General features: G+C 41.3%; 1 protein-coding gene across 1 annotated transcript in view; it reads right to left on the reverse strand.

Annotated features, from left to right (window-relative positions):
• Nucleotides 1-5847, reverse strand: part of ELOVL2 (ELOVL fatty acid elongase 2) — a 69410-nt gene extending 63563 nt beyond the window's left edge. The window contains exon 1 of the mRNA XM_025891265.2: nucleotides 5718-5847. Within this exon, the coding sequence (XP_025747050.1) occupies nucleotides 5718-5720 (3 nt within the window). The 5' untranslated portion in view covers nucleotides 5721-5847. The remainder of the gene's footprint in view (nucleotides 1-5717) is intronic.
• Between the last annotated feature and the right edge of the window lie 9430 nt (nucleotides 5848-15277).

The raw sequence follows: 15277 nt of genomic DNA on the forward strand, positions 1-15277 counted from the left end.
TCTGAAACAAATATTATATGTAAAAAAAAAAAAAGATAACAGGAAGGGAAAAATGAAGGGGGGTAATCGGAGGGGGAGATGAACCGTGAGAGACTACGGACTCTGAAAAACAAACTGAGGGTTCTAGAGGGGAGGGGAGGATGGGTTAGCCTGGTGATGGGTATTAAAGAGGGCACTTACTGCAAGGAGCACTGGGTGTTATATGAAAACAATGAATCATGGAACACTACATCAAAAACTAATGATGTATGGTGATTAACATAATAAAAAAATATATATTAAAAAAAAAAAACAAGACAGCCATACAGCTCTCTGGCAGAAAGATCCAGCGAGGTAGCCAGAGAGAAGAGCCAGTGTAAAGGCTCCATTGATTCTGCCAAAACAATCTTGTGAAAGGAGAATACCCCATTTTGCAGATGAGTAAATAGTGTTTCTGAGTGATGGGATTAAGGCAATAGAGCTAGTTAATTAAAAAAGCCAGGACTAGAAAGAAACTGGATTTATTGACTCTTGGTCCAGCACCTGTTTCGTACCTTTGTCCACCAGGCTAAAGGAAAGTGTTCTGTTTCCTATAAAGCCCTGAGTAAGGGGTCACCATAGTTGTGGTTGTTGTTGCTATTATTATTAATCAGGTCCACTCATATTTCTGAAAAGGTAGTTAAAGCTGAAAGAATAATTTCATTTTCCTTTCCCATGGTTTATTTTTCTCTTTATCTGTGCTTTCTTCTTTGGGTGGGTCATTTCAAAATCAGATTTTCAGTTAAAGGAATTCTATTTCTTTGGATATTTGATAAAGGTGTGAAGCACAGAAATAAGGTATAAAATAGAAAGCATTTATAACTTAACATACAAAAGAGCTATGAGAAAATGGCGAGAATGTGGAGCCCAGTGGCTGGGAGGTAGAGAACTCCCTTTTTCCGGGGGGGGGCGGGGGGGGGGGGGGGTTGCAGAAGGAAGGAAGCGCAACACAGGGAGGAAGTCAAGAGGGAGGTCTTGGAAACATATCAGGACCAGAGCGCCCCCAGCTTTAAGCTACTACAGGAAAATGAGGACTCTGGCCTTGAAAAAGTAATGAGCTTCAAGTAAAAATGTTAAAAACTAAGAGACCACAAAGGAGGAAATCTATAAGAAAGACAAGAATAGTGGAGAGGGCCCGGGAGGAGAGAGAAGATGCAAAGAGATTTTCAAAATGTGGGAATATTATACAATGAACGCTATAAAAGAGAAAGGCAAGTAAGAATCCGGTTTCAGACACAGTAGACTTAAGAGCTGGTGGAATTACTAACAGCCAAAGGGAACAGAGCCGACAGTCGGAAAGGTGAGTAGCTGACTTTTGGTAACACTAGGTCTAAAGCGGCAGTGAGGTTCTCACGAGAGGGAACGGTCTAGCAACGAGGTAAATTTGGAAGACGTGTGTCATCTGGGGCTGTTTTGTCCCAGGTATGGCTACTGCGCACCTGAAATTGTGGTGCCCACCTGAACTGAATGTGCTGTCAGTATAAAACACATAACCAGATGCTGAAGCTTTCAGATGGGGAAAAAAATATATATATATGAAAGCTAATTTTTTTACATTGATTACATGTTGAAATAATATTTGCATGAATTGGGCTAAATAAAATCTAGTATTAAAATTAATTTCACCTCTCTTTTTACTTCTCAATGCCACGGAAAAAAAATTTTTTTTTTTGGTGAGGACTTCACAGAATTTATTTATTTTTAATTTTTTATTGTTATGTTAATCACCATACATTACATCATTAGTTCTTGATGTAGTGTTCCATGATTCATTGTTTGTGCATAACACCCAGTGCTCCACGCAGAATGTGCCCTCCTTAATACCCATCACCAGGCTAACACATCCCCCCACCCCCCTCCCCTCTAGAACCCTCAGTTTGTTTTTCAGAGTCCATCATCTCTCATGGTTCGTCTCCCCCTCCGACTTACTCCCCCTCATTCTTCCCCTCCTGTTATCTTCTTTTTCTTTTTTCTTAACATATGTTGCATTATTTAAGTACAGATCTGTGATTCAACAGTCTTGTACAATTCACAGTGCTCACCATAGCACATAACCTCCCCAATGTCTATCACCCAGCCACCCCCTCCCTCCCCCCCCCCCCCCCCCCCGCCAAACCCAGTTTGTTTCCTGAGATTAAGAATTCCTCATATCAGTGAGGTCATATGATACATGTCTTTCTCTGATTGACTTATTTCACTCAGCATAACACCCTCCAGTTCCATCCACGTCGTTGCAAATGGCAAGATCTCATTCCTTTTGATGGCTGCATAATATTCCATTGTGTATATATACCACATCTTCTTTATCTGTTCATCTGTCGATGGACATCTTGGCTCTTTCCACAGTTTGGCTATTGTGGACATTGCTGCTATAAACATTGGGGTGCACATACCCCTTCAGATCCCTACATTTGTATCTTTGGGGTAAATACCCAGTGCCACTAGAAAATTTTAAATTACATATGCAGTTTGCATATTTCCCCTGGATGGTGCTGATATACAGCAGTACTAGAACCGTTTCAGGATCACATAAGGGGATGAGATCCAGGAGTGAATCACAGATATTATTCTGAGGTATTTCAACTGAAAACAGCCAGATATAGGAGAAAGAATGCACATCATTATAAAAGATAATATTCATGAATGCTCGAAGAAGTACACTAGCCACAGTTAGTTCAGTATCTTCTTTGTTCCTCCCAACAACCTTATGAAATGATATCACTGTCTTCTTTTATAGAAAAAAACCTAAGTTCTAAAGAAGTTAACCTGCCCAAGGTCACACAGTTAAATCTTGTGTTGGGGTTCAAATACATGACTCACTCCAGATCTCAAGGTTTAAACTGCCACATCAATTCCACTACAATGTATACTCTGCAACTCTTAAATTGTTAGAGTTTAAATGGTTATATTTAAACTAACAATTTATTAGAATGGTTTATTGTCAGAGTCAGGGACATACCAGTGATGTCCTAATTCGATTAAGATACAAATGTGTATAATTTGTAACTTCAGAATTTTGCTGAGCTACTCATGTTGGCATATTTTCACCACGTTAAGCTTAAATAAGAGCTTACTGGTGTAACCTCTCGTCTCTTATCAACATCTACCCCTAAATATCCGAAACTTTCAGGTTAGATGGTAGACTGTCCAAGGGAGATAATCTTGGGCACAGTCCTCAATAGAAGGACCCTGTTTTCTGACTAGAACAAATTTACGATATGGAGCCACTTAAATTTTAAACACCTTCTTTCAGACTATGAAAGCACCCGAACCTCCCAAACTGTGATTAAAATGTTTTGAAGGGGTCAGTTATACTGCAATTAAAAAAAAAAAAGTTTTCAAAGGAGCTGGATGAAATTGTAACTTTTTGTTGAAAGAACGAGAATTAAGCTTACCCAACTGGATAACTTTAAAAGGGGATTTATATTTCTTGGAAAATACTATGCTTTGAGGAATAGACAGAAAAAAAATGGCTTGATATTTTGACTGGAATCGTAACATAAAATCTCTTACAAATACAAATTGGGATCAAAAGAATGAGGTATCTTTCATTTATTTTTGGTGGTTGGATTTAATTTCAAAGACAATCGTATCATGCCTTCCTCTCCAACTTTCATCTTTACTACCCGTCTGGCCAGAACAGCAATTATAGAGGTGCTAAACTTGAAGAGTGACGGCTATAATTACATCATTTTCAGGAACTTGCCCATGTAAATTTTACTATGCAGTTAGGTTCAGATTATAAAAACACATGTCCCCAGGCTTAAAACAAATACATTTATATTGGCGAAATGGAAAAGCAAAAGGGAATTTGAAGGAAAAACAGGCTTTGGAATAAAACTAATTAGCAGACATCGTGAGAGACTATTCATGTTGGACTTGGATCCAAAGCACTGTCTCTCTGAACTGACCCACGAGCTTATTTTGGAATTTAACCTCCCACTGCCAGCATAATTTTTTTAAAGTGCGAGGACTTGTATGTGGACATATGCATAAAAATATCTCCTCAGAAAACCCAAAGTTTCTGAAAACGCTTTTCTAAAAAGGTAGTATCACAATAGTACAGGGTAGCGTTATTAAGTGTGAGCCCTTTAGTTTGACTTTTAAATTCCCATGACTCTTCCATTCCAATTAAGGTGATATCCTTGGACTTCTTTTCTTACTCATTATAATTCTTTGTAACAAAGGTTCAGGCCCCCAAGGAGAGAGCCAGTTAGCTCTAAAAATGCTTTATCCATCCAAGTGCAAAGGTGTCAAGGGCATGAAGTGACAGACCCAGGCATTGAGAGATGGCCGCTCTACTCTTCTCATTGAGGGTCACCACACTAAGTCCCTCGTTTCCAAGACTATTCCTCCTCTCAATCTTCCCTTGAAATTCTCATCCTTATAACCGTCAACTGGATAATCCTTATAGTTGCATTGCTACTTCCCATTTGTACATCAGCAACAGTATGCTGGTTTTTTGGGTTAGTTTTCTCTTTAATTTATAGAGCACATATTATGTGCCAGGCACTGTTGTAGGTACTAGAAATACAGCAGTGAACGAAATGAAAAAATCTCTGTGCTGATATTTACATAGTGGGGAACACGTTCAGTAAACATGACAAAAGAGTATGTTAAATAAGAAATGCTATAAAGAAAAAAAAATGAAGCAGGAAGGGTGATAGGAACTGTGGTGGGTGGGGTAGGAAAGACTGAAATGTTAGATAGGGCGGCCACAGAAGGATTCACGTATAATCAGGTAGATGATGTGTGCCTGAGAGGGTGGAGAGAGAGCAAAATCCGGGACTGATCAGTGTCAGCTGGAGTGGGGAAAAGAAAGGAGATTAGCATATTTTAACGAGCCCCATAGTGGAGAAGGAACCATATGGAAACCACATCACTTTCTCTTTTTGTAGTCACAGAGCCAGGTTCTTCTGCCAAAACTCTCAGGCAGTTCATGGGATACGGACGCACGGGGACACACACGACACACACGCACCCCTCTCTCTCCAGGACAGAGCCCCGTGGACAGCGGAAAGCGGTATGAATTCAGAGTCGAGTACTGGCCTGGGAAACTGGGAAAGAGTAGTTGTCGGAAAGAACACAACAGACCCCCCCGCCCCAGTCTCCGTAAACAAATGGGAATCTCCCCGACACGATGCAAACCGAGGGAGGCCGGGGCAAGCACAGAGACACACCCCCGGGATTGCAGGCACGGTGCAGGGAGGAGAGGAGGCACGGATTCAACCGTTAGAGACAAAACCCCCAGAATTTCCGGAGGCAGGGTCGGGACCGCGCGAGGAAAACGCCGTCCCCCACGCCGGGGGTCGGGCGGGGGTGAGCGGGAAGCTGGGTGTGGGAGGCGACCCGGAATGGCCGCCACGGGAACGGGGGACGGTTTCGTCGGGCATGCCGGGCGCTCCGCCGGCCGCGTGCTTGCAACAGGGGGCTGGACGCGAGCGGGTGCCCCGAGGTACCGGGGCGGGACCGCGGCCCCGGACAAAGATCCCAAGACCGCGGCCCCGACCCGGCCCGCGCGCCCCCCCACCCCTCCGCCCAAACGTTCACCGCCCCCTCCCCAGGCCCGCCGAGCAGGACGGGTTCCAGCGGTCGAACCCGCAGCTCCCGCGCCGCTGCCCGCCCGGCGCCTTCCCGCCCAGTGCGTTGGTTGAGGACAGAAAGGAGAACGGCGGCGGCGGCGCGCGGCGCCCACTCACCATGATCCGCGGCGGCTGCGGCGCGGCGACCCCGGCGGGCGGCGATGCGCTGTCCAGGGTAGCCAGCGTCCCTCTGCCCCGCGCTCCCGCCGCGCCCGCTCTACTTACCCACGCCCACACCCACGCCCGGCGCGCGCACGCCCGCCCGCCTCCCCGCCCCCTCGGGCTCGCGCTGCTCCCGCGCGGCGCTCCGAGCTCCAGGGCCGTTTCGGGGCCCCGCCGCTCCCAACCCCCCCTGCCGCTCGCCCCTCGCCGGGGGCTCGCCGGCCGCGGCGCGAGGAGGGCGGCGGGGGAGGGGCGGTGGCCGACGAGGCGGGGCCCCGGGCGGCCTCGCGCGCCCCCTCCCGGGCGCCCGGCTCCGCCCGCGGCGCCCCCTGCCGGCCGGGCGGCGATTTGCAGGCCCAGCAGCCGCCCGTCGCGTGCCGTGGCCTAACGTTCGCAGAGCCTCCGCTAGGACCGCCCCTCTGGCCTCTGTCCGCTGCCCCCAGAGGCTGCGGCGGCTGCGGGAGCTGCGAGGACCTGGGGATTGTAGAGGGCCAGGACCCTGCTCCTTCTCTTCGTTGGGCTCCGCGGTTTTCAAGCACACGTTGGGGGGGGGGGTTGGGGAGGATGGCTCGTGTTCATGCGGCTTTGCGGGACGTGGGTGTCTTAGATCCAGGGATCAGTAGGGTTTTTTTGGCGTTAATGTCAGGAGCGGATCAGTCTGAGCAGGCGACTGACTCCTTGTTCCACAAGGCGCTGCCTGCAGAGAGAATCTTATTCCAGGGCCTTCTTAGCTAATACCACCAATGGTTAGTTGAACACTTAATCGTGAACAGAAAGTATGGGATCTTAATTAAGATCCTGTGCTTTTAATTTTTTGAAGATTTATGTGTGCTGCATGACCGTTCCTCTTTTTTAGCATTAAGAATGTCTGCTTTTTTATGTGGCTGATGTGGTAAACTGAAATGCAAGCAAAGGTAAACGTGTTTGTTCAGAGTCAAAACACCACATCCGGTTGTACACGGAGGTACCTGCAACATACTCAGCATTCCCCACCTGAAGGAGTGCGGATGTATTTGCAGTTTTGTGAAGTAGCAAAGTGAGTAACCATAGATGTCGAGCTAACTCCTAATTGTCATATAATTACCTAATATTTGGAGTTTCCTGTAGTTGGAGTGTTAAAATCAGTTACATATTTGCTTATAAGGAGTGGATAGCTTGTACCACGAACAGGTAGGTATTTGTTAACCAAGTCTCTTAAAATCTCACCATTAGTGGGCTCAGGAGTCAACCCTACCACATACTGGCTATGTGATACTGGCTTAGTTACCTAATTCTCTGGGCTTCAGTTTCTTGATCTATAAAATGGGGATAAAATGACACATTATATATGGCTATTAGGATTAAATTAGTACGAATAAAATATTAGAAAAATGCCTGGAGCAACAGTACTAATTATTGATATTGTTATTGACCTAATGCCCATGGAAATCAGAAAGTTATATTCTACTTAATGCTGGCATATTTTTATAAAAGGTGTCCATAAGGCTGAAACCAAATATACAACTTGATGTCAGTTCCATTCATTCATTCATTCACTTTGTTCATTCAACACAATCCCATTTACAATTGCACCAATAAGAATAAAATACCTAGGAATAAACTTAATGAAGGAGGTGAAAGACCTGTACCCTGAAATAGTTAACATTTTATTTCAGCAGTTAATTGATGAATGGGCCTTCTAGAGGGAATGGAGAAGAACCTAAATGAGGTTCAGATGCCTTGAAGAGCCTCTTACTTGACCCAGACTTCAACCACATGCACTGTTGCAACCTAGCAAATCCTACGTCTGGGAAGCAGACCAAAGGGATCCTAATATTAATCCAGAAGCTATAGAAGGCAGCCTCAGTTTATAAGCTCATCATTCTTTTAGCTCAAATATGGTATTTGCAGGTAACCATTGGATATCTAACATAAACCATGCTGAATGACTTACAGCAGTAGCTCATTTGTGACTAGCTCCATTGTACAGATGAGGAACTCGGGGCCCAAAGAAGGGAAATGGTGTACCTAGGGTCACATGGTCAGGCAGTTGGAAAATGGGGAAGCCAGAATACAACCTGAAGCCTGTTGGATTTTTTCTATGACACCATGTGACACTATGCTGTTTTGAATAATCCTATCTTTAAGAATCCTTATAAACTTGACAGAGAAACTCACTTTCTGTGGTTTGAAAGAGTATGAACTTTACAGAATTTTTTTTAATTATGGAAAATTCCAAACATCTAAAAAAGTACACAGATTAATGAACTCCAATGCATCCATCACCTGTCTTTAAAAATCATCTACCCATGACCAATCTTGTTTCATCAATACCCCTACCTACTTTTCCCTGTTCTATTATTTTGGGTTTTTTTTTCCATTCTATTATTTTGAAGCAAATCCCATATATAGTAGTTTGTCTGTATATATGTCGGTATATATCACTAGAGAAGAAATCTCTTAAAAAACACACATAAGAGGCCCTGGGGCGGCTCAGTCTGTTAAGTGTCTTGACTCTTGATCTCAGCTCAGGTCTTGATCTCAGGGTCAAGAGTTGGGCACAGAGCCTACTTTACAAAAAAAACACAAAAAGTGACAAAGCCATTGTAATACCTTAAACATTAACCATAACTTATAAACAGCATTAATTATGGACACAGAGTACACAAATTTCCAAAATTTGTCTTTTTTTAACATAGCAATTGGTTGCTACATCTCTTATGTTTCTTTAATCTCCACTCTCCCCCTCCATCTCTTTTCATTCTCTTTCAATTTGTACTGTAGCATTTCCTGCAGTCTGGATTTTGTTGACCACACCCCCAGGGTACAGTTTCACATGTGCTCTGACCTCTGTGTTTTTGTAAATTGTTAACTGTAACTAGCTCTAGAGGCTTGATCAGACTCAGGTTAGAAATTTTTGGCAAGAATACTTCAGAGGTGATTGTGTGTTTCCATCAGGAGGCACATGACATCCAATTGTCACTCTTTTTGTGATGCTTAGGCATCAGGTGATGCTCAGTGCCTACATCTAGTAATTCATTAGGGGTTGCAAAATTGTGACATTCTAACTCTCATTCCTTCTTCGTTTATTTGCTGAAATACTTCCAGAAATTTGGCCATATGTATTCTTTGGTTACCTATGGGGCTGTTCATACGGGAAAGACAAAATGTATTAAAACTTTGAAATGAAAAGCTGGTTCACTGCCCATGTAAAAACTCAGAGTTGGCTCAAAATTTAAATGTGAAGATAAGAATAAATAGCATTTGGAAATACTCAGGCTAGCTGCCAGTGTCAACAAAGACACCTTAACTGTTGTTGCCCAACTTGCTTTTTTAAATATACCGTGTTCTATCTTAACTAGAGTGACTTTCACAGATTTCTTTATTTATCTAAGCTCTGAAAAGGAAAAAAATTAACAGAAGACTTTAATGTGATTGATCCTTTCCAAGGGAAGAGGTCAGTATTCAGGAGAATGAGTCATGAAGAATTTTTTTGAATCTTATTTGGTTCCATCATTGAATTAGTTGAATAGAAAAGTACATATGACAATTACCTTTTTTTAGAGGTGGGAGGGTTAGAGGGAGAGAGGGAATCTTAAGCAGGCTCCACACCCAGCTTGGAGCCTGATGTGGGGTTCAATCTCACAACCCCGAATTCATGACCTGAGCCGAAATGAACAACCTGATGCTTAACCAACTGAGCCACCCAGGTACCCCTTAACAATAATCTTGATTATAATTGGTCAGCATTGTAACTAGTTCTGTTAAAGGTAATTTTTAATTACTTTAGTTCTACAAATACTTCAGCTTAGATCAGAATTTACCTGAAAATGTTCATTTCAACTGTCTTTTTAGCTTTGGTCACATAGTAAGCATTCAATTAATATATAATGCAGACCTGCCCCTCCTCCCTTTTTTTTGTTACTGCATGCCACCTAGGGTTTCTGTGACATTCTAATGAGAATCTCATTAGATCCAAAGGCCTTTGAAAAATATATTATTATTATTGGCTAATGGAAATGCAGCTCCTGAGCAAATTATACCATTGATATAAGCAATACCCTGAAAAAAAAATGTGGTCTTTACTTTGTCAAGGCCTGTACCATGCCAACACTGAAGAGTTTACCAAAAAAAAAAGGGGGGGGGGCGCCTGAGTGGGCCAATGGGTGAAGCATCTGCCTTCAGCTCAGGTTATGATCTCCAGGGTCCTGGGATGGAGCCCCACATCGGGCTCCCTGCTCAGCAGGGAGTCTGCTTCTCCCTCTGCCCCTTCACTCGCTTGTGCTTGCTCTGTCTCTCTCTCTCAAATCAATAAGTAAAATCTTTAAAAAAAAAAACGGGAGACATAGTTCTAGCTGTCACATATGTATGTGATATGACAGCTGCATTAGGAGTTGGGGTTTCACAGGTTCTAGTATTATCTCCCCATTATCTGATGGGGAACCTGAACATTGTGCAAGCAGTGAAGAAACCCTACCTGAACTAGTGCCCAGGTGGCCTGTTGAGTTCTAATAACAGCTGCAATTCAGTGAACTAGGAATAGGGGTCCAAGAAACTTACATACTTTAGCGCATGAGATAAGGCTAGCTAGCAAGTGTGTGGCCCAGAAATTTTACCAATGAAATAGGTAAAAATTTACCTCTTTTGCATTTCTCTCTATTTTTGGTCCTTAAAAAGATACATACTTCAGTTCATGTGTACCTGTGCCAATCATCCGCCCCATAGGGAAATTGAATGAAGCATGGCGATGGGTCCAATTGAATTTGTGCTCATCTGCCCTTTTGCATTAAGCTCTACAGCCTCAAAAGACAGTATGCCAATAGTTAGAATTCCTGGTACACCAATTTCTATCATTTCTAGGGAACCAAAGTCCCTATATTCTTACCTTTGATACAGAGTAGTCATTAAGGACCCTATACGTGGAAGATGGCCTCTTTTACCACATAGAGGATTAATCCTGCCCCCCCAACCCTCGCCCTCACCTCCAAACTCTCTAGCAAGTCCTGCATAGCTTTGGACCTTGTTAAATGGACTTCTACCACTGACTACACATGGTTTTATCATCCAAACTAAGCTGTATTCATTAGCCAGACTATCTCCTGGGACGTTAGCATGCTCTCTCATATGACTACTCAGAGCATAGGAATAAACAGAAAGGCCTGATCACCTTTTGAATTCCTTAAACAAATAGTTAAAAGTCCTTAAACAAATAGTTTAAAACAAACTGATATCTTTTGGAACTGGCTGAGTTAACAGGTCAATAGCCTTTACTTCAGGAAAAAGAAAAACCAAATAGGAAAAAAAAATGTTTTAATGGGACTAAGTTAAGATCCTTTATTCTGCCAGAAGATAGATTGCAAGTCAAAATGTAAAACGTGAAATACTAGAGACCAAGGGAGAAGTACATAATTTCAGAGACCTCTGAAGGATATCTAATAAAGTCTTCGTGGGAAGAAGGTAATAGCAACTTCTAATTTTTGTCTACTTTCTGCAGAGGAGAGCTGAGGAAATAAACTGTTAGCTTTGAAACAAAGCAGAAACTCCTACTATGGCCAAGTTATGGTGGTCGGGGGGCACGTCTTCTGGGACACATCTACACTCTGTTTGTCTAGTAGTATTATCTTGACTCACTGATACCTAGTATCTATCAAAAGCTTGATTGAGAGAGGAATTTTCTAATGGAGATTTGTCATTTTTGTAGTCTTATTTGAATAGTCTACATCCACTCCTGCTTTAAGCCAGATTTGTAGAAAGCTTAGGACATGGACCAAATTACCTTAATGTAGCTAAGTTTTTAAAAATTATTTTTCCTACTAGAAGGGTCCAGAGAAAAAGATACAACTTGTTTTTAATCTGGCTTTAATATGTATGTTTATACTAGAATAATCTTCACTTGTTCTAGTTACTAGAATAATCATCAAAATGATTCTAAACAGTTAATCAAGGGGTACCTGGGTGACTCAGTCAGTCACGATCTCAGGGTCTTGAGATTGAGCCCCATGTCCTAGCTCCTTGCTCAGCACAGAGTCTGCTTGGGATTCTTTCCCTCTTCCTCTCCCTCTCCCCCACCCCTCCCCCACTCGTTCTCTCTAAAATAAATAAATGAAATAAAATCTTTTAAAAAAATAGTTAATCATGTAGCAAATGCCTTCAGGAAAGCCAGGCCTCATTCATTCATTCCTTCATCCATCCATTCAATGGTTTTTTCTGAGCACTTTGCATGTGTAGTATTTGCCACCATAGTGCCTTCTTTGGTAAAAAGTCTCTTCAAATCTTTTGCCCATTTTTTACTGTATTATCTGTTTCGCTATTAATGAGTTTTGAGAGTTCTTCATATATTCTGGATATAAATCCTTTATCATATATGTATAGTACAATACTTCATTCTAGCCTATGGCTTCTTTTTTCTTTTTTCAACAATGCCTTCCAAAGAGAAGAAATTCTTAATTTTGATGAATCCCAAGTTTTTATTCTTTTATGAATTGTGCTTTTGGTGTTGTATATAAGAAATATTTGCCTTCCCAGGGTCACAAACATTTCCCCCTTTATTTTCTTCTAGGAATTTTCTAGTGTTATGTTTTACATTTAGGTTTATGTGGTTCATTTCCAGTAACTTTTTCTATTTCGTGCAAGAGATAAGTCAAAGTTCGTTTCTTTTCTTTTTCTTTCTTTCTTTCTCTCTTTCTTTTTCTTTCTTTTTCCTCCCTCCCTCCCTTCCTCCCTTCCTCCCTTCCTTCCTTCCTTCCTTCCTTCCTTCCTTTCTTTCTTTCTTTCTTTCTTTCTTTCTTTCTTTCTTTCTTTCTTTCTTTCTTTCTTTTTCTTTCTTTCCTTCCTTCCTTCCTTCCTTCCTTCTTTCTTTTTCTTTCTTTCTTTCTTTCTTTCTTTCTTTCTTTCTTTCTTTCTTTCTTTCTTTCTTTTTTTCTTTCCTTCCTTCCTTCCTTCCTTCCTTCCTTCCTTCCTTCCTTCCTTCCTTCCTTCTTTTTGTCTTTCTTTCTTTTTCTCTTGTATATGGATGCCCAATTATTCCAGTACCCTCTGTTGAAAGGATCATCCTTTTTTCTTTCAAGTTGCTTTGCTCCTTTGTCAAAAATCAATTGACCATATATGTGTGGGTAAATTTCTGGACTTTCTATTCTGTTCTATTGATCTATGTGTCTACCTTTTCACCAATACCAGACTGTCTTGATTACCATTTCTTTAGGGTAAGTGTTGAAATCAAGTTTTGAAAGTTTTCCACTCTCTTTCTCAAAATTGTTTTGGCTATTTCAGCACCTTTGCTTTCCCATATAAATGGTTAGAATCAGCTTATTAACTTTACACCAAAATTCTTGCAGAAAGTTCAATTGGGATTGTGTCAATTTTGTAGATCAATTTGGGGAGAATTGACACCTTAATAATATTGAATTTTTCAATCATGAACTAGTATTTCTTTTCATTTATTTAGATCTTCTTTGACTTCTTTCTTCACTGTCTTGTAATTTTAAGCACATCTTGCAAGTATTTCATTAGATTTATACCTAAGTATTTAATGTTTACTGGTGCTATTGTAAATGACTTCTTAAAATTTCAATTTATGATTGTTGCTAGTACAGAGAATTACCACTGATTTTTGTACATTGACATTGTATCTTGCTAAACTTATTAGTTCTAGAGGCTTTTTTGTAGATTCTTTGAGATTTTCTACATATATGATCATGTCATCTGTGAATAAAGACAGTTATATTTCTTCCTTTCCCATCTATATTCCTTTTATTTCCTTTTCTTGATTTATTATACAGACTAGGACCTCCAATATAATGTTGAATAGGAGTATGACAGCAGACATTCATTCTTTGTACCTGATATGAGGGATAAAGCTTTCCATCTTTCACTATTAAGAATAATGATGGTTGTTGGAGTTTTTGTAGATGTTCTTTATCAGGTTGAGGAAATGCCCTAGTTTCCTAGTTTGCTGAGAATCAATTTACATTATTATTACAAATGGATGTTGAATTTGGTAAAGATTTTTTGCCATGTTTATTGAGATAATCATGTATTTTTTCTTCTTTATATCTGTTGATATGGTGAATTTTACTGACTAATTTTTTTAAAAGATTTTATTTATTTATTTGACAGAGAGTGAGAGACAGCAAGAGAAGGAACACAGCAGGGGGAGTGGGAGAGGGAAGCAGGCTTCCCGCCAAGCAGGGAGCCCGATGCCGGGCTTAATCATGACCTGAGCCGAAGGCAGATGCTCAAACAACTGAGCCACCCAGGCGCCCCTTGACTAATTTCTGAATGTTGAATTAACTTTTCATTTCCTGGATAAAGCTCAGTTGGTCTTCTACATTGCTGAATTCCATTTTCTAATACTTGGTTAAGGAATTTTTTTTACATCTGTGTTTTTGAGACTTATTATTCTGTTGTTTTCTTCTAATGTCTTTGTCTGGTTTTGGTATCAGAATGAAGGTGGCTTGATTAAATAAGTTGGGAGGCCCTCCCTCCTTTTCTGTTTCCTGCAGGAGTTTGTGTAGAACTGGTCCTATTTCTTCTTCAAAATATTTTGTAGTATATAACATTGAACCTATCTGAGCCCAAAGTTTTCTTCCTTAGAAAATTTTCAAATTTGAATTCAATTTCTTTAAGACCTAGGACCATTCAGTCATTTATTTCTTCTTGAGGGAGCTCTGGTAATTTGCATCTCTCAGAATATTTGTCCATTTTATCTAAATTGTCAAGTCTATAAGCATAATGTTGTACGTGATCATGTTCCCTTCTCATCCCTTAGATGTTCGCAGGGTCGTCAGTGATGTTCCCTGTTTCATTCTTAATATTGGTAATTTGAGTCCTCTCATATCCATGGTCATTTTGGCTAGAGGTTTATCAGCTTTATGGATCTTTTCAAAGAACCAGCTTTTGAAAATTAACAAGTCAAGAAACGACAGATGTTGGCGAGGATGCGGAGAAAGGGGAACCCTCCTACACTGTTGGTGGGAATGCAAGCTGGTGCAGCCACTCTGGAAAACAGTATGGAGGTTCCTCAAAGTTGAAAATAGAACTACCCTATGACCCAGCAATTGCACTACTGGGTATTTACCCCAAAGATACAAATGTAGTGATCCAAAGGGGCACCTGCTCCCCAATGTTTATGGCAGCAATATCCACAATAGCCGAACTATGGAAAGAGCCCTGCTGTCCATCAACAGATGAATGGATAAAGAAAATGTGGTATATGTATATATATACATATACACACACACACACACACACACACACACACAATGGAATACTACTCAGCCATAAAAAAAAAATCTTACCATTTACAACAATATGGATGGAACTAGAGGGTATTATGCTAAGCGAAATAAGTCAGTTAGAGAAAGACAATTATCATATGATCTCACTCAAAAGTGGAATTTAAGAAACAAAACGGAGGATCATAGGGGAAGAGAGGGAAAAATAAAACAAGACGAAATCGGAGAGGGAGACAAATCATAAGAGACTCTTAATCATAGGAAACAAACTGAGGGTTGCTGGAGGGTAGGGGGGTGGAGGGA

Source organism: Callorhinus ursinus, unplaced genomic scaffold (assembly GCF_003265705.2).
Source record: "Callorhinus ursinus isolate GAN/ISIS: 27379988/994484 unplaced genomic scaffold, GSC_fseal_2.0 scaffold26, whole genome shotgun sequence".
NCBI lineage: Eukaryota > Metazoa > Chordata > Mammalia > Carnivora > Otariidae > Callorhinus > Callorhinus ursinus.